The sequence below is a fragment of the Euprymna scolopes genome, chromosome 21, assembly GCF_053919585.1.
Source record: "Euprymna scolopes isolate OS-2025 chromosome 21, ASM5391958v1, whole genome shotgun sequence".
Classification (NCBI taxonomy): Eukaryota; Metazoa; Mollusca; class Cephalopoda; order Sepiida; family Sepiolidae; genus Euprymna; species Euprymna scolopes.
Genome location: NC_136502.1, coordinates 50,504,565 through 50,524,693, shown reverse-complemented (window position 1 = coordinate 50,524,693; position 20,129 = coordinate 50,504,565). Strand labels below are relative to the sequence as shown.

The 20,129-nt window shown below is 31.3% G+C and overlaps 2 protein-coding genes across 2 annotated transcripts in view; both read right to left on the bottom strand.

Annotated features, from left to right (window-relative positions):
• LOC145242793 (uncharacterized) overlaps positions 1-20,129 on the bottom strand; it is a 131,998-nt gene that overhangs the window by 17,953 nt on the left and 93,916 nt on the right. The window lies entirely within an intron of this gene.
• LOC145242267 (uncharacterized) lies at positions 5,796-18,690 on the bottom strand. The gene is made up of 2 exons (XM_080105280.1): positions 18,239-18,690; positions 5,796-14,753 (listed from the first exon to the last, which is right to left on the bottom strand). The coding sequence occupies exon 2, from the start codon at positions 12,728-12,730 to the stop codon at positions 11,435-11,437; it is 1,296 nt and encodes a 431-aa protein (XP_079961406.1). The 5' UTR covers positions 12,731-14,753; positions 18,239-18,690; the 3' UTR covers positions 5,796-11,434.

Here is a 20,129-nt window from a genome sequence, read left to right as displayed (position 1 = left end):
TACATAACCAGTAAGATTTTATGTATTTTTGTTTGTATGACCTTTTGTTTACATAACCAGTAAGATTTTACTTATTTTTTCATGTAGATAAGATTCTGTACAAGTACCTAATTTCTTAATTAAAATAAAACTACTCGGTGATTTCATGCGATCATTTTTTTGTATAGCATTTTTTTGCGTCCGTTAAAATTTTGTTCGTTTTTTTTTTCATATGGATAGAATTCTATACAATTACCTTATTTATTGTACACGTATTTTATATTGATTTTGATAGCATAATGTGCTATACACTACTTTTATTTGCTAAAAAAAAACACTTAAAAATAACTTTAAACACAAAAAAACTTATCTTGCCTTTGACATACAAGTAAATAATGTTTTCACCTGAAATGCGTTAGTTTAAAAGATTATGAATCTATGCAAGGAGGCCTCCAGAGCACTAATAATTACTAAAACCTACTCAATGATTTTACAGTATATTTATTGCATTACCATTCTTTCCATCACGGCTAAGATTTTGTGGGATGAAGTAAAGAATAAATACCCTGTAGCAGACGACGCCGCCTGGCGGTGCCAGGCGGACAATTCAACTAACACCGGTGATTCGACCTTGACATTGGCACAAGCACATGGCGTCGGTGTTTGTAAACACGTCAAATAGCAAACATGCTCGAATATTCGCCAGCAATTTTTTAAAAAATATATTTATAAACTTTTGAAGATAAACCTTAGAATAATAATTATGTTTCGCGGATTTTTGTGCTAAAGATTAATTTTTATGTAAAATGTTTTATAATTCTTTCTTTTTTTCTGTGTGTGTTTTTTATACAATTCAGTATTTATTTAATTATTCTTTCTTTAAAACATTAACTTTACCGACAATTAATATATTTTTTAAATATTTTTAAATATTGAATTTTGATTTAATCTCATGATACCATCACGTGATAACCAAGTCCATACACAGACAATAGAAAGCTATTGGAATCGCCATAAACGATTTATTAAATCAATGCTCGGCTGTAGAAGATCTCACTTAGATTCCTATCTGAAGGAATTTATGTGGCATGAAAGAAATTCAGAAAATACATTTTTCAAATTGTGTGATATAATTTCTGTACAACATCCATTTATTTAAATGTATTTTGTTTAAATGTTATGTTTCGTTACATTAAAAACTTGTATTTAATTTGCTTTTGTGGATAAGTAAACAAATAGGAAGTTTTTTTTTTTTGGTATTATTATACAAACACCGTGACAGCGAATTAGTAAAAACAGACGTAGTATTCTGTTACGTTTCGGTATGCTGAACACGAATCTGAAAACCGTACCCCTCGCAAATTAATAGTTTCGGAGATATTAACATTTTTAAAAGGGAATATTTTCTTTCAAAAATGGCGTACATCGGCTCTACTCTTAAATCAAAACAAGTGGAGATAATCCATAATGAAAATAAGCGATAATAAAAAAAATAAATAAATTAATTATTTCCTTTTCGTTTTAATTAATTCCCCCACCACTTCACCACCCCAATTTTACTTGCTCATGCGCAGTATCCCAATTTTACGCGCACAAAATCGATTTTTACCCAATTTCGGATACACTTTCGGATTTTTACCCAATTCGCTGTCACGTTATTTGTATAAATTTACCGTTTTTTTTTATAAAAATAAAAATTATAAAAAGATTTCTATCTTGTGATACTACATTTCATCTTTATAAAAATGAAAGTTATAAAAGATATGTGAATAAAATAATATATTTTTTTATCTCGATTGTTTATACTTGTGATTTTATTATGCATAAAAAATTGCCTCGGCCTAAAAGGATTTCTCCTTCACTGACCACCGACATACATCGCACTGTAAATAAATATTGAATTGTATTAAAAACGCACAAAAAAGAAATGGCCAAAACCGTATAAAATGAACCTTTTTTTATAAGTTTTATTCAAACAGTCTTTATTTGAACTTAATGGACTGTTGTTTTATTATTATTATTTTTTATTTATTAACTGTTTTATTCTTTTTATCAAACAAAAATAGAACTTTTATAATGAAATATATATTATGGACTGTTTTTCAAACATCGAAATTTTAAAATTAAAGTTTTATTTAAAACAAACAAAAAAGACGAGGTGTTTTTTCTTTTCGAGATATTTTTTTTCACCATTTATTACTTTGAAATTTTATTCAACAATGAAATGATAAAAAAAAAAACTTTTCGTTAAATATATTTTTTTAAAATTATTATAAAATATCTTTAAAGTCTATTTTTATGTCTGTAAAAGTTTGTTGAAAGTTCAAATAAAGTTTATAATTTAATTGAAAAAAAAAAACACCTCGTCTTTTTTTTTTAAATAAAACTAACTTTAATTTTAAAATTTCGAAACAGTCCATAATATATATGTCATTATAAAAGTTCTATTTTTGTTTGATAAAAAGAATAAAATAGTTATTAAAAAGTTCTGTAAATATATTAAACACGCACTCAGAAAGACACCCATTTATTGAAATATCTTTTATTTAAAAAAAAAATCTTGCTCGCGAATATTCGTAAAAATGTAATATTTAAAAATATTATTTTGAAAATATATTAATTGTCGCTGAAGTTAATGTTTTAAAGAATAAATATTGAATTGTCTTAAAATGTTTTGTAAATATATACTTTTTCTTTTAAATCTTCAAAGGTTTTGTAAATATATTTTTTTAAAAAATGCTGGTGAATATTCGAGCATGTTTGCTATTTGACGTGTTTAAAAACAACCGACGCCATGTGCGTGTGCCAATGTCAAGGTCGAATCGCCGGTGTTAGTTGAATTGTGCGCCTGGCACCGCCAGGCGGCGTCGTCTGCTACAGGGTATCTATTCTTTACTTCATCCAGATTTTGTTTATTTTTCATATCAGTAGAATTCTGTACAAGTATCTTATTTTCTTATTTAAAAGTATTTTTTTTTTTTTGCCTTTGGTTGCACTAATGTTTACACTACTTTAATTTGCAAAAAAAAAACACTTTAAAATAAGTTAATGCACAAAAACTTATCAATGTAAGTAGAAAAGTTAATTATTTTGCCCTTCACACGCAAGTAGGTAATAATGTTTTCACTTAAAATGTGTTGGTTTAAAAAATCACAAATCTATTGAAAAAGACCTTCAGAGCACTAATAAAACTGTTTTTAACATTCTCCCCCATCTAGTTTATTATGTCTTCAATTAAAGTGACAAACAAACTGACATTATGACAAGCAGTTACAATGTTTTAGTAATAGTAGTATAGTTGTTTCGCTCTCTATTGATATATATGTGTCTCTTAATCTATCTCTTGCTTCATCTGTATTTCTCCTTCTACTATGCAACCATTTCATTGTATGTAATGTTATAAAAATAAAAAATCTTAAAATTTCAAAACGGAAACTTTTATATTATTTTTAGGCAAAATGTTTCAGTCTTCTAAAAGTCAATTGTTTTGAATAAAATAAAGAACAGATTTGACATAAGTTTCTCTAATATTCAATATATAACGAGAAAAATCAAGATAAACATTTAAAACATCACAAAACGAGATAAATTTAAGAGTCAGCCAATTATGTCCTCGCAAAGTGAAAGCACATATTCGATTAAAATATTAGAAAACATTCCTGAGTTTATGTAAAAAAGTATATTTCAAGATATGTAAACCTTATAATATCATCCAAATTGTAGCAAATAACCAATGAAATTATGATAACAACCGCATGTATAATAGGTACGTGCAAAATGAATGACGATGCTCAAAATGTATAAACATTTTGAGCCCTCCCTTTACTTAAAAAATTCACCAATTTTAATGAAATTTTCAGTATTTATCAAATAATGATTACGGAATATATTGAACTCATTTTTTTTTTTTTAAATCTTCGTAGAAGTGCATTATTTTGTTTAAACAAAAGATACCTACTAAAGTTATGATTTTCAGTAGTAAAAAAAATGAAGGAATTTATTTTTGCTTTTTTATGAAAATAAAGCATTGTAAATTATAACAATTAAAAAAATTATTTTATTTTTACAGTAATATTACGAAAAATGCCCTTAAAGTCCATAATAATGAATTCGATATAACTCAAAGAAAAATTAATTTCTCGAACTACTGATATTATCATTGAATTCAGTATTGTTTATTTAATATTTTCACAGAAAAAAAATATGATAGTAAAAAATATTTCTATTTTTTTTTTTTAATTAGAGGTTTCGCATATTTTTTATATGTAAGATTTTAATATTTTCCTTGCTGGAATGAATGTGAAACTTTCGGTGTAACATAATTTGTATATAATCTTGAACAATAATTTTTCGAAAATTTAATTTAAAAACAGGAATATAGAAAAATAATTAAATTAAAAAATGGTACAAACGTTCAGGACAGGAATGTACGGATGCACGTTTGAAGGGAAAAAAAGAAAACTAGCACCTCCTTCCTCCGTTTTAATTACATGACGTCATTTTCACAGTTTTTCGACTGGCTGAAATTTTGGGATTCCGTATATTCCGTTTACCAAACTTTCGTTTGTTGCGATTTTGCTTTTCGCAAAATCGTTTGCTTTTTGGGCTAATTAAGCTATTTTTGTACAAACAAGGTGTTTTTTTTTATTATTTAATTCAATATCTTAGGATTTTACATAACTAAGTATCTTTGAAATAGACTCAGAAAACTAATATTTATCTTTTAAAGGGTTTTTACAATCAATTTATTTAACTTCAAAATTTAGCTGAATTGGTTAGCTCGCCGTGAAAACATTTTTTATAACTTTTTTTTTTTCACATATACAAATATTATTTTCGTTTTGGAAATTAACTTTAGTCTTTAATCTTTCAAATACAATTAAAAAAAAACTACAAAAAATTACGATAAATCGGCTTTCAAAACTAGGTTTCCCTATCTTTATTCGTCCATTTTTGCCTGTACCTAATATATACATTCCAATGATTAAAGGAAAGAATGAGTCCCCAAGCACAGATCAATGTTTGATGTGGTTTGGTTTCTTTTACAACAGTTTGGTTTAATCAGTTTCTGTTGCCTTGTAAGTGTTGTATAGTTTTCCTAAAAAAAAAACGATTAAATAGGCAGTAATGTAAAAAAATATTTTTAACTTTCCTATAAATAGCTATTATTTATTATACATTATTATTATTATACATATAAATTGTTTAGTTTGTTGTGTAGGATACATATAGTAATTAATGTTTGCTGCTATCATCATAAGGTATGGAGCAAAGAGATGCAGACAGCTTTTAGAAGTTGGAAAAATTAAAATTTCATAAGGAAAAGTGCAAAGTTTTAATTTTTCTTTGTAAGTTGCTACAGACAAGGCGTGAAGCCACCTGATAGGAGCTAAAAGAGCAAACGATGATTATCACCAAGACAAGAGATGTTTAACCTTAGTCTTGAAAAGACTAAGGTTACAGGAAAGAGAAACGTAGTCAACTGGAAAAATGTTAGTCTACAGCTGTTGAAAAAAAAAAATAGAATATGAATGATGTATTAGAACGAGATACCGGGACACCAAATTTATGACTTACAAGCTGAGAAAAAGGAAACCAGAAATAAAACGGGAAAATCTGGAAAATGCATGCTATTATAGTACGAATACAAGAGACTCTTAGACTAGTAATATCAGGCCTGTTATATAGAGGACAAAAAAGAAAGGAGAGGCAATTAAATTGCAGATATCCTTCTGAACCTTTATGAAGACCCCTTAAAGATTCACCAATATTCACCGTAATATTGTATATAACAATACATGATATCACTACAATGCTAATGTAATAAAATATTTATTTACAAAATATACATTTTTAGAGAAATAGTAAATTAATTAGCTATTATACAGAGAAGTCATTGGTCAGTCAATAGACTATTTATACTAGGTTTAATAAATTGTTTTGCAGTTTCTTTTCCGTAAATGTTTCTGCAAGAATATTGATAATACAGACAAGAGTAAGAAATTAACATTTGAAAGTGTATTTTTAACAATATTCAAAAATAAATTACATAGTTCAACATATGTGAAAGCACTGACCGTTTTTAATGAGTTTTCCATGAAATGTAAGACACTTCACAAACATAAGGTTTTTTTTGTTCACATATCCACCATGAAAGCAGTTTTGTTTGAAACGATTAGTTATACATTTTATAAACATAAAGGTTCAATCCAGTTAATGTATAAAGTAAAAACCATAAGACTAACTTGATATATTAATCTAAACTAAGGCCATGTGTGTAATATAAGACGTTTTCATAATTTATATGCTCAGAGAAGTACAGGGTGGAACAATAAAGTTGCCCTAAAGAAAACAACACTACAGCTTTATTTTAAAACTTTTATTGAAAAAATCAATTCAGCTAACTTGATTATGCAGTAGAGCTGACATCTATTCACTGTAGCCACCTTCAGCCTCAATCACCGCCTTGATACTGGTCCAGAACTGGGAGCATGTCTTTTCTACAAGTGTCGCGAATACTCAGTGGATGGCAGTAATCAGGCTAGCTTTAGTGTTGTGGGAGGTCATGTTGGTGATGTTCTTGACATATGACCAAACAAAGTAGTCCAGTGGGTTCAGCTTGGAGGGGGAGGACGGCAGCGAGATAAAGAGTACAAAGTCAGAGCACTCCTTCTGAAGCCAAGTCTGGGTTTCTTTGGACTTGTGGGCTGGCGCTGAGTCCTGCTGCTACACCCAGCGTCTACCAGCAGCCACCTGATTGCACCAGGGGATCACCACACTCTCAGCACATCCAGATACACTTTGGTGTTGACTTTCAAGCTGACTTCAAGGATGTGAGGTGACATGAAGTAATCCTCACTTGAAATCACACCAAAGACCATAACCATGGATCAGAAACTTTGTTTTCATCACTCTGTGTATGCCTCTGTAATCCGTGGCAATCGAGCAATGCATTTTGAGGGTGCTGGCAATGGTCCTGTTGTCATAACTTGGATCAGTAGAGAGCATGAATTGTACAGCAATGCATCTCTGATCTCGCTCTTTGAACATTGCGTCACTTTTAGACATGATAGAAGGCTCCTATCGCTCTTGGAATGTGTACACAACTGGCCAACTAGTAGATGGTCTGAAATATAAAAAGAAAACTGGTTTTCAGCAAATGGAAATGGAATGATGTCATCTTTTCCTGAATGACAATTCTAGCATTCCCCTGTAGTAAAGTAATGGAGAAGAAGTCGTTTCTTACTCATGAGTCGATTGTAAAAAAAATATTAAATTATGATGAAAAGATCTACTTCAATGGAAAGAACACACCATTTTTCAGTGAATATCATTTTGATGAGTTCAAACTCAAAGATACCACTTATCATGAGTTCAAAAAGTAATGCCTCCTATTTTATAATTCCACCAAAATGGATCAGAAGGGATTGCAAAGTGAATTTTTATGACTGAACTTATACATTCAGGACCTGACATTTTCATCTCTCTTTTACAGATACTCATGGTATGTGACTCTAAGAAAGCACCCCCTGTCATGGATGGTCATCAGAAGCAGAAATGTTTCATGAAATTTTTCCATGCAGCAAAAAATTGAAGCAATCAACCCACAAACACCTGCTGAACGTTTAAGCTGATACAGTTGATGTAAGCAGTTAGGAGATGTGTTTGTTGGCCTCAGAAAACAATAGGGATATGAATGACAAAGCATGCTCCGAACTTTTATAACTAGGGCATCAAAAGAGGCTAGCAAGATTGCATTGATAATGGTGGTGACGGCATAGAAACATGAATTCCGTAGCACAAAAGGTCACTCAGTTTAGTGCTACCACTTCCATCTTCATGTTCTTCATAGCTCGCTAATATTTTTGTTTTTCAGTTAAATAAGAGGCCTTACTTTTGGAACAGCTTTCATACTTAATTGCTTAATGTATTATGTTTTTGAAAAATATATTAAGAATACAGATGGAAGAAGTTTGAGAATAAAGTTTTATGCATATTTTTGAAAATGATGAGCCACAAAAGATCCTTTTAAAGATGATAAACCATCTTCATCTAACATTTCATTTCCTCGATTAGACACTTAATTCCTATAGTTTATTTTTCTGAAGAAAATAAAATTAAACTGCATTGGTAATGTTTAGTGTTGTTATGGGTGGCATCATCACCAAAGGTTGGTTATCTTACTTGTATAGGGTGTTTTTTTTAGGGGCGGCAAAATTTAAACTGAATACTATTTTCTTTAATTACGGATTTGGCAACTATTAGTCATTTTGAGTTCAGCTTGGTTTGGTTATTCATCATGTGGTTTCAGCACTATGGAACCACATGCCACACAGTGTGTGATATGATAAATCTACAGAGAAACATTTGATGAACGAATAATTTTACAAAATGGACCTGTCAACTGGCCATCTCGTGCATGCGATATTACCTCATTAGATTATTTTCTTTGGCAGTATGTAAAGTCCTATGCCTCTGCCGATAAACCAGACACAATAGATCACGTGGAGGACAATATTTGATGTGTCATTGTAGAAATAAAGCCTTAATAAATATGTAGAGTTTGTGAAAAATTGTTTACTAGATTAGGTCATATACATGCGAGCTGCAGGGGCCATCTATCTGAAATTGTATGTAAATTATAAATATAAAAAATTAATGGTCATAATAAACTAAATATTTGTATAATAAAATATTTTTCTGTGATTTATTTTAATTTAAAGTTTTACACCTCTAAAAACACACACATATATATATATATTCAACACAGTGCATGGTCATGTTACGAAATCCTTTTTAACCTGGTTTATGTCCTACCATTTTTGGTGTTTTCTTATTATTTTTACTTTTATCAAAATATTTGGTCAGGATTTATCCTGATAACTGATTATCTTATTACTTTTTCAATTATTAATTAGTTTTTTTTTTATTCAATTGTTTACTTAGTTCCGAACACACTCAATTGTAGAGATTCAGTTTCGCTGATTTTCATATTATTTTTTCTTTCTTACAATTAGACTTTATTTATCACTTGATACATAACAAGCTTTTTTCTTTGCAGTTCCCTTCAGTTTGATCTCAGAAATCAAAGAGTTCCTTCCTGGGAGCTAACACTTGTGCTAAATTTATATCCAATGGTTCTTTTGAGAATAGACGCTGTCTTTTTAAAGATTGCTATTTGTACCTCGCCACAGCTTTATTTTCCAGGTATTGAGCTTATGTAATATTTCAAAACATTCGCTTCTACCACAACCATGTCACTTTCAAGTCATTCTTCAGGTATTGATATTATTTTTTTGTGTTCGGCTATAATTAGGCCATAATCGTTCAGGACAGTTATATCAATGATAAGAACAGTCCCTTCAGGTTTCTTTCAGATGACAATGTCCGGGTTTTATTTTAATGTACATTTTTTAATTTATTTTACTTCAGTAAGTTTTAAGAGAACAAGGGGCTCCCTCCAGGAGCTAACACTTGATTCTGTTATGATTTAAATTTATATCTGAGGAACTTGATCTTCCAGGGATTGCTCCTCAGTATTTCTGAAGATTATTTCTTATTAAGCCAGTTGCTCCTATCACAACTTGTATAATGCTTACTTTTTTCAGAGACCATGTTGTTTTTAGATCCTGATATTTTGTTATCTTTTCCCATTCAGTTTTATTAAGGCCAAAGTCATTTGGGATGGTGACATCAATGATGAGTGCAGTCCTTTTGGGTTTGTTTCATATTACAATATCTGGTTTGATGGCCGTGTCTTTTATATATCTGTTCGCCTGTATATCTTCGTCATAGAACAAGGTCACTTTTCTGTTTGATGTTATCAGTGGTGGTTCATGTTCCTAAATGTTTGTTGATCTGTCAAGTTGCATCTCTCCACAGATCTTCCAATGGAGGTATTTACATACTTTGTTGTGATGGGCAGTGTAAAGGCCATCTGCCAATAAGATTGGGCATGCAGACATTAGATGGCTTGGGCTTTCAAACGCTGAGTGGTAAAACCAGCATTGGCCATTTTTTTAATCCATTTCTTAGTAAGCCCTGATCTTGACTGGCTATAATGAGTCTTTCCTTGTTAAATGGAAGTCTCCCGCTCTCGAGCCATTGGAGTGAAGCATCTTTGTCTATACACTCCTGTTTAAGCTCTTCCAGGAATTTTCCTGCTCTTTTCCCGTCCTTGTTTTCTTTTGTCTATCTCGATTTCAGTATATTTCTTTTTCTTTCTTCTTGCAATCTGTTGGTTGGTTGGTTGTGTTTGTTTTACAGCATATCAACCCTTTTCAGGTTATTTGATGCCGAATCCAAAGATTTTGAAGAAAATTTTTTAATAGAATATATTTGTTGTTTTCAAGTCGGTTTTTATTTAACCCATAGTTGGGACCCAAACAGATACTACCACTCCGGGTCAGAGTGGACCTGGGAGCAATAGCAATTAAAGGGTGGCTCCACACTCCCCAAAGCCCGCAAGCTGGGACCTCACTACTGGATATAGTTTAAGGTCATATCCAGGACCTTGCAATCTGTGTTGCTGGTTCATCATATACCTTGGCAGTATTTTCCAGTATGACACCCCCAAAGTTTTCAGCAAACTTTGTGATTGAGGTTTGTTGGGGTAGAAGTTCATGGTGGTAAGTGTGTCTCCACACATATATTGTTAAATTAGAGCTTACTGTAAGATCTTTCACTTTTTTTAAAAGATTTACTACAGTTAGTTTCAAAGGATGAAGGGACCAAGGTCAAGGGAGCTAACTCCTCCTAGAGCTAACACTTGATTTAATTAAGATTAGGATTTATATCAAAGAGCTCTTTTAAGGATAGATGTTGTTCCATTTATGGTTAGCAATTGTGTTGCAATATTTTTGACTAATGAGGATATAGTCCCTCACAGTTGGGAGATTCTATTTATAAACAATGCTGCTAGGAACTGATGAATCAAATTAATTCACGTCCTGCTACCAACAGAAACCAGAATTGCTCCATAAAAATTAAATGTTTTCTTTGCAAGCTTACACATGTTTTCTTTGTGTCAACATGGGAAGCTCTGTAGTTTCCAACTCAAGAACTGTCTATTGAGAACCAGTCACCTCCAGGACTTGTATAGAACAGTAAACCATTGGAAACTGTTCTGTCTACTGAGAACCACTCACCTCTAGGACTTGCATAGAACAACTAACCATCAGAAACTATTCCAAAACTAAACATGGCTTACAATTCAATATATTTATATTTTTCAGCTTACAGAGATTCTTTTCAAGTATTTATTAAGATATTTTTTAATTAGGTCAGTTGCTCTTATCACAAACTTTATAATGTGTATTTTTATCAGAGACGTCATTTCAAACCATTTTTAGGTCGTGATATTGTGTTACTGTTTCGCATTCAGCTCAACTAAGACTATAGTCGTTTGGTATGATGTTATCAATAATGAGCGCAGTTGTTTGGGGCTTGTATCATATTACAATGTCTGGCTTAATGGCCTTGTTTTATGTGTACGAACATGACTTTCTAATTCAGATTTAGTTGTGAATGATGAATCACACATGCCACAACTATAAGGTTTATTGCCAACATGCCTTCGCATATGAACGGTTAAATTAGACTTTACTGTAAAAGATGAGCCACACACTTCACAAGAATAAGGTTTCTCTCCAGTGTGTGTGTGCATATGAATTTTTAGATGTGCTTTCTGTGAAAAAGATGAGCCACAGACGCCGCATAAATGTGGTTTCTCTCCAGTGTGTATCCGTATGTGTCGCTTTAAGTCAGAATGTGTAGAAAAAGATAAGCTACAGACTTCGCATGAATATGGTTTCTCTCCCGTGTGTATTCGCATGTGTACAGTGAGATAAGATTTATGCGTAAAAGAAGAGTGACAAACCCCACAAGAATATGGTTTCTCCCCGGTGTGAATCAGACTGTGGGTCTTCAAATACTGTTTCGTTGTAAACGACAAGTTGCACACTTCACAAGAATAAGGTTTCATCCCAGTATGCTTCTGTAAATGTCTTTTTAAATCAGAGTTTGTTGTAAATGACAAGTTGCAAACTTGACAAGAAAAGGGTCGCTCCCCAGTATGCTTATGTTGGTGTTTTTGCAAACCAGATCTGGATGCATATGATAAGTCACAGATTTCACAAGAATATGGTTTCTTCTCATCGGCATTTTGCAAGTGTTTTTTTAAACCAGATGTTGTTGTAAATGATGAAGGGGGCACTTCACAGGAGTAGGTTGTCCTCCCAGTGTGTTTCTGTAGATGTCTTTTTAAAACAGATTGTGTCCTGAATGACAAGAGGCACACTTCACACAAATAGGGTTTCACTCTGTTGTGTATTTGCTTGTGTACATTCAAGTCAGATTTTGTTGTGAACAATAAGTCGCATGCACCACAGTTATAACGTTTCTCACCACTATGATTTTGCATATGGATTTGTAACTGAAATTGCCCCATAAAGGAACATCCACACACTTCACAGCAATAAGATTTTACTTTAATCTGACTACACACGTGTATTTCTAATTCTGATTTTGTTGTAAATGAAGAATCACACACATCACAATGATAAGGGTTCTCTGAAGTGTATCTCTGCATATGTACTGCTAACTGAGACCTATCTGTAAATGAAGCACTACACAATCCACAAGAATAAGCTTTTTCTAAAGTGTGTGTATTTACATGCATGTCTAGATCAGATTTTGTACTAAATGATGAGCCACACATTTCACAAGAATAAGGCTTCTCTCTTTGCTTCATTTTATGTCAGTCGAAGGTCTCAAAAATCAAGGGGCCTCTTAAATCTTTATATCTAGATCTTTATATGAGATATATAAATATTCGGATATTCTATTAAAATCTCCTTTATGTCTCAACTATTGAGTTAAGAAAGAAGTTAGGAATATTCTCTCATTTATTGACCAGTTAACTACATTATAGTATTTTTTTTTTGTCTCTTGGTCTTACTGGATTCCAAGACAAGAATTCATCTAGTCTGGTAGAGTATCAAGTTTAGAGTTGTTACTAGTGTTGGGTGGTCGTACTGAGGAGATCTTATTTAAGCTGCAAATACTATTTTGAATATTTAATCATATGAGCAATTAACTGAGATCAGAAATGAACTGATATCTAAATGAAGCGCTACACAATTCACAAGAAATAGGTTTCTCTAAAGTAAGTGTACGTACATGCATCTCTTCTTCAGAATTGTACTAAATAATGAGCCACACACTTCACAAAAATAAGGTTTCTCTCTTTGTTTCAGTAGCCTTTAGGTTTTACTAGGCTCCAGGATAAGAATTCATTTAGTCTGGTGAAGTATCCAGCTTTGTGCTCTTACTTGAGGTAACACCATTTGGAGAAGATGCAACATTCCTTGTAAAATTCATTCTGAGCTGACGATACTAAGATCTCCTTTGGCTCGCAAATATGTGGCTTTGAATATTTAGTCATGTCCTCATGTCAGGTTGCCCTGACAAATCCTGTACAGAAAGATTTAGACACTCAAAAATCGACCCAGCCATTTCCGAGTCCGTAGAGAACTCTCTCACATAAAGTTCCTTTTATATAACAGTAGGAAATATTAAAATCAATAGGAACAGCTCTGTTTATTATTGAAAGAGAGATACAGATAGCCATTCAGGTCCGTTATTGCTCCCTTTCGTGCTGACATTTTCACTGACCAAAATTAAACATCTGTTTTTTTTTTTTTGTTTACTTTTAACGTTTTTGAATTTTTGAGATGAAGATTGATTATTCGCATAGGCCTCCTTCAAGTTTTCTCCTGTGGGCATTCCAAATCTCTTCAGTGGGCATTCATGATCTTTTCAGTAAGTATTCAAGTTTTCTCCAATGTGTGGTCACATATGTATAGTTAAATGACATTTTGTTTGAAATGATGAACCCATATTTCACAAGAAAAACGTTTTTCTTTTTTTTTTTTTTTAAATTTAACTTCAGTAAGTTTTAAGAGATCAAGGGGCTCCTTCCTGGAGCTAACACTTGATTCTGTTATGATTTAAATTTATATCTGAGGGCTCTTTTATATCTGAGGGCTCTTTTAAGAATAGATGCTGGTCCCTTTATGGTTGCTATTTGTATCTCATTACAGCTTGGTCTTCCAGGGATTGCTTTTAAGTATTTCCGAGTGTGTATTTGTAAATATATCTTTAAATGTGATTTTCCAATACATGATGAGCCATACAACACATATAACTTTCTTACCAAAGTATGTTCTTGCATGTGCACTGATAAATTAAATTCATTTGAAAATTACAAGTCACATACTTCACATGTATACGATTTCTTTCTTATTCAAACTAGTAAGCCACATACTTCACAACTATAAATTTTCTCTCAAGTGTCATTTTGCTAATCTTTTTATTGGAGTTTGTTCAAAATCACATGTCACATATTTAAGTTTTGTAAAAATTGTGGATAATAAAATTCCAATACGTTCTCCTAAGTTGGTTTGTATGTCTTTAAAATGGATTTTTAGGTTAATGCTGAAGCACACAAGAAATAAAATTACTCTTTAATCTCAATTTGTATGTCTCTCATTAAACTAGATTGTGGTGTAAATTAGAAACCGTATACTTTACCAGTTCATCAGCTCATTTCCAATGAATGAGTTAATAATCCACTTTTCATTTTTCATTTACTGAGTAATAATTCACTGTCTTCACAACTATCAAGTTTCTCTTCAGTCTGGTTTTGCATTAATAAGTTATTTATTCCATACGTACAGAGGATGCATTTCAATTACTGCTGTATTTATTGTAACCTGTGAATGAATAAAAGATTTGTTTTTATACAACTACAGACTACATTGAGGTTATTCAGCTGTAACGAAACCAAAACTTCATCCATAATATAACTTCCAGTGAAAGATTCAGTTTCCCCAATTTATACACTTATTAAATTATCACATTAAAGCACAGAATAGTTAACAAAGCCTCCTCTGCATGTTAAGAATGACCTAAATAAGAACGTTATTTTAACATGGTTAGTTAACTGCAATTATTAGAAAGCCATTCTTACTTGTTTAATTATTATGTATTTTCATCTAACAATTTATAAAACAAACAAATAAAAATTTATATAAAACTTGGCAAATCAGAAATATAAGAAATCCAAAACAGGAAATCTTTAATATCAGGAACTAAATCTGACTGAGCACCGTTTGCTGCTTACTTTTAATCAAGTACTCTTCTGATTAAGAATTTTTACTAGTTTTGTTATCCACTGTTGCTGAAGTTGATTACACATGGCTGTTTTGATCCTTTGCATTATTTGAAGTAGTGTTTCCATCTAGAATGTTATTTGTACAATCAATAATCCAAATAACACAAATTATCAAAGCTTATCTCAAAATTTCAGGTTAATAGCTATTACTGTTGCAAACAAAACTCACCATTGTTGTGAAGCAATAAAATTAAAGTAAAAAGTTAACCCAAATGTTTGCAAAATAAAATTAAAGTGAAAAGTTAACCCAAATGTTTGCAAAATAAAATTAAAGTGAAAAGTTAAACCAAATGTTTGCAAAATAAAATTAAAGTGAAAAGTTAAACCAAATGTTTGCAAAATAAAATTAAAGTGAAAAGTTAACCCAAATGTTTGCAAAATAAAATTAAAGTGAAAAGTTAACCCAAATGTTTGCAAAATAAAATTAAAGTGAAAAGTTAAACCAAATGTTTGCAAAATAAAATTAAAGTGAAAAGTTAAACCAAATGTTTGCAAAATAAAATTAAAGTGAAAAGTTAAACCAAATGTTTGCAAAATAAAATTAAAGTGAAAAGTTAACCCAAATGTTTGCAAAATAAAATTAAAGTGAAAAGTTAAACCAAATGTTTGCAAAATAAAATTAAAGTGAAAAGTTAACCCAAATGTTTGCAAAATAAAATTAAAGTGAAAAGTTAAACCAAATGTTTGCAAAATAAAATTAAAGTGAAAAGTTAACCCAAATGTTTGCAAAATACTATTCTATAAATGTTTCACTTATTTGTTCCATATAAGTATCACATAATAATTGGCATGTGCGCATTGCACCACAAAGGTATATTTGTTTACGATAGAAGCAGACATGTTGAATCGACTCAGACAACAAAGCTGGTAGTTGTTTTAAGTTCAAAAATTTTGTATTTGAAAACATTTAATACCAATTTTAGGTGATGATTTCTTTAAAATAGTGTGAGCATCATTTCTATGATAATTCTAAAATTAATAATGACTGCCAAAGTTGCATTGAATTATTATTTTTGATGAGAGGACATAATGCTCGGGAGTCACCACTCCCAGCTAAGAAGTAGTTCAGAAGAAAATGATGAAGTGCAAAAATCAGTTCCCTATGTATTATATAGGCTAATAAACAAGAAAATCAAACTGGACATTTTTCATTGAAAATTTAAAATTTAATTTTTATAACAAATATTTTTCTCATAATTTAAATATTTTCTTTTTTACAAATACTCCAAGAAAATGTGTTTTTTGTTTCTTACATATTTAATGATGAAAATGTTTTTGTACTAAAATACTTAATGATGAAAAAATATTTTTAATAAATAAATGTTTACGTATTTAATAACAAAACTGTGGTGTTGTTTGAAAAATACTTGGCACTTGTGCATATTAACATCCCCATGCAAATTTAAAAATCCAATCTGAATGCTTGGAAATATAATTTGTCAAACCGTCATGAAGAAATTGTTGAACTGAAAATTGATTTTCACCCTTCATCGCTTTCTTCTAAGCTACTTCTTAGTCAGAAATGATAAGTGTAAGGCATTTCTTTTTAGGGGTTAAGAAAAGCAGAAAAGTTTTGCTATGACTAACACATCCTAGAATCCAAAACGGTAAACCTTGTATTTTGTCTTTTTAAATAGTTCAATTTTTTTTAGTGTGATGAATTTCGTCATTATGGCTTTCTAGTTTTGATATTTAAGGTGCTGTGTTTTAAACTTTGTGGTGGGCAACCATAAACCAATGTCACATGCCAGCTCTCCATGCGATCTAATCAGAAGGGTCAATACCAGTCATGTTGCAAGCAGTCAAATCACTTCATACACACTCAAGCTAGATTTTCCTTAGTCTACCATGATTCTGGGTGCCTGGAGTATGCACGCATGTTATTAGTATGAGGTTACATTGCTGTACATGGCCAAATTACCTGAAATGTGTATAAGCATCCAAAATTCGACCAATATGAATCTTCTGGCAGCCATATTGTTTTAGCTTTAGCAGATAAGAGAAACTGTAGGTTGTGTACATATGCAAACGAAAAGAAAAAAAAAGAAAAGTTTCTAAATATGTGAATAAGCAAAATAATAAAAAAAAAAAAAGAATGGAGTCAATGTGGCTGATTGTTCCAGTGAAGAATTACCTGCAAAAGGTGTTTATTCCAAAAGCCGTTTTTAACATGGGGAGGTTAGGGGTATTTATTCTGAAAGCCGTTCTTAACATTGGGAGGTTGGAGGTGTTTATTCCAAAAGCCGTTTTTAGCATGGAGAGGTTAGTGGTGTTTATTCCAAAAACCATTCTTTAAATGGAGAAGTTGGGGCTGTTAATTCCAAAAGCCGTTTTTAACATTGGGTGGTTGGAGGTGTTTATTCCGAAAGCCGTTCTTAACATGGAGAGGTTGAGAGTAATACCCTTAAAAAGTAACTCTTTGCAGGTAAGTCTCCTTTATTTAAAAATTAAAAAATCTTAAGAGCAAGTTGGTTGAATTCTGTTTTCAGGGAGACTTCCTTCAACTACAGGTATTCAATAAAGTAGTGTACTTGTCGTCTGCTGCAAAAATCAAATAGCGTTTGCGCATGCTCCACGAACAACTTCCTTTACTTAACAAACATGGCGGAAAATTAAAAATATTAGAAAATAACATGGGATAATGAATTTTGTTGTATCTTTCGAACTAGTTGTCAGCGATAAATTTAAAGGCACTATTCATTAATAGCTGGCTGGATTACCCCAATATATCCTTAAAAGTAAACATTCTAACGGTAGGTTGGACAACAGCACACATTTGCAAAAAAAAAAAAAAAAAAGAAAAAAGAAAAACATGTATGATGTATGTCGCATAACGGAAATTGTTGATTTTTTTTTATTTTTAAATAATCAAATTTGGAGGCTAAGCAGACAGCAACGATATCATGACATAGCTTTGAAAAAAAACATTCTGAAGATAAAAAAAGCCATGACAAAGAAAATTGCGAAATATCACAATTTCTTCAAACTGGGCCTCGTTACTCTATTTAATTAAGAAACACTTACTTGCTTTATAAATTTTTGCAGCCTCAATGTGATATCTCCGGCTCTGGCTCTCGTTCATAGAACTCTTTAACTTCGTAAGTCAAAAATATTGGCTACACGGTGTATTATGAAATTTATCCTGTTTACAACACTAATATAATACAAATTCTATATTATGATAACGAAAAAAATAGTGAATTTCAAATGAAACAAATGGTACCTATATAATTTTCAGGACTCAAACAGTAATATATGAAAAAATTGCGAAAAACGATATGGTAGAAAAATAACTACTAATGAAAAAAGAATTTTGTAAAATGAAGCGAAATTGTGAGAATTTTGAATTGGTTGACTTGCGGAGGGTAGGTCGGTGGGGGAGAAAGGAGTGCTGGTAGCTGTGACCGACACGGCCGGTGGTCCGTTAATCAAAGAACCTGAGTGCCTATTACAAGTTAAATAGACATTTCAGTCACGCATGAATCTCGTTGACTGAGAGTTGGAGTAGATAAAAAGGGGTGGCCGCTCTACTGTTGTAGTTGTTGCTGTCTTTTAGACAAATTACACTTCGACCATCGTTACCCATTTGTTACTCTTACAAGGAAAGACTGCTTGTAAGCAACGTCGACATTTTGTTGCAAGACTTAAATCGTATTTTCTTCCCCTCCCCCCCCTACTCGTCGGTATGCTAATTCCGACAAAATCACTATATTACGCTTACTAATAAAAGCGATAAGTTCTGTAGTTTATGTCACATAATGAACGTAATTCCAAATTTCGGACAAATTTTATTCTTCAAATAAACTCTATCGAAAACTGTTTTTCATTAATAATTATTTTTCTACCTATTCATTTTCCGTAATTTTTTATATGTTATTATTTATGACATGACAATTACGTACGTACAATTTTGGCGCTTCTACACTATTGGGACGAGATTATGTAGTCGATAAATGGAGTTTTCAGATAAAAAAATAACAATCGTTCCAACTGATAAGTAAGAATGATATCTTTCAAATCATGCAAACGGAATTACCTGAATATTACTGAATTATTTAAAAAACAAAACAAAAACAAAATAATTTTAATCGTGGTAGCAGGTGAAAAAATGCCGATATCTTGTTTAAATCGAAATAGAAAATTACCTCCCTTGTGAATACTTCTGTGTCTTACGATCATTTTCATCAAATTCTATTTTTAAAAATTTTCTTTAACAAATAATTTTCTACCTTATCAATTTTTGTAATTTTTGGATATAATCATCTTAAAAAGACGAGGAATACGTAGATACCATTGTTTTCATGTGAAATTCAATATTACGATTTTCAAAATTTCGTCCCAATAGTGTAGAAGCGCCGTAAACTCTTGCCAAACGTTATATTGTGGATTGTGAGAATTTCTTCTACCATAGAGGAGGGCTCACAGAACTCTGAACCCAACCATTACACAAAACTTGCCTTATCTATATATTAATATGATAACGTGTGTGCGTCAAGCTTACATCTTTTTCCTTCCGAGTAACTGTTCTGTGATTGTTATGACCGTCCATTTTTTGTATTAAATAATTTTACCAAAAATTCTTCATAAGTTTTAGTTTCGATTATAGCTGAAGGAACTCGTGTCATATATATATATATATATATATATATATATATATATATATATATATATATATATATATATATATATATTCATTCTTCATAAGTTTTGGTTTCGATTTAAGTTGATGAACCCAAGTCGTATATATACATTTTTTATTTTTTAAATCACAACTTTATAATATATAAGAATCGATTAAAAAAATTGATTCTGTAATTCTGTAATATGAAATCTGCAAGAACTAAAATATCAAATTTAAGTGTATTTTACAACCGAGCTCTTGGCCTTTTGGTCAAGATCAAAATGTTGCCAGTCA

What these genes read in the sequence shown, in the direction of transcription:
- LOC145242267 (XM_080105280.1), bottom strand. Translation starts at nt 12,730, where the DNA reads ATGAAGCAAAGAGAGAAGCCTTATTCTTGTGAAATGTGTGGCTCATCA.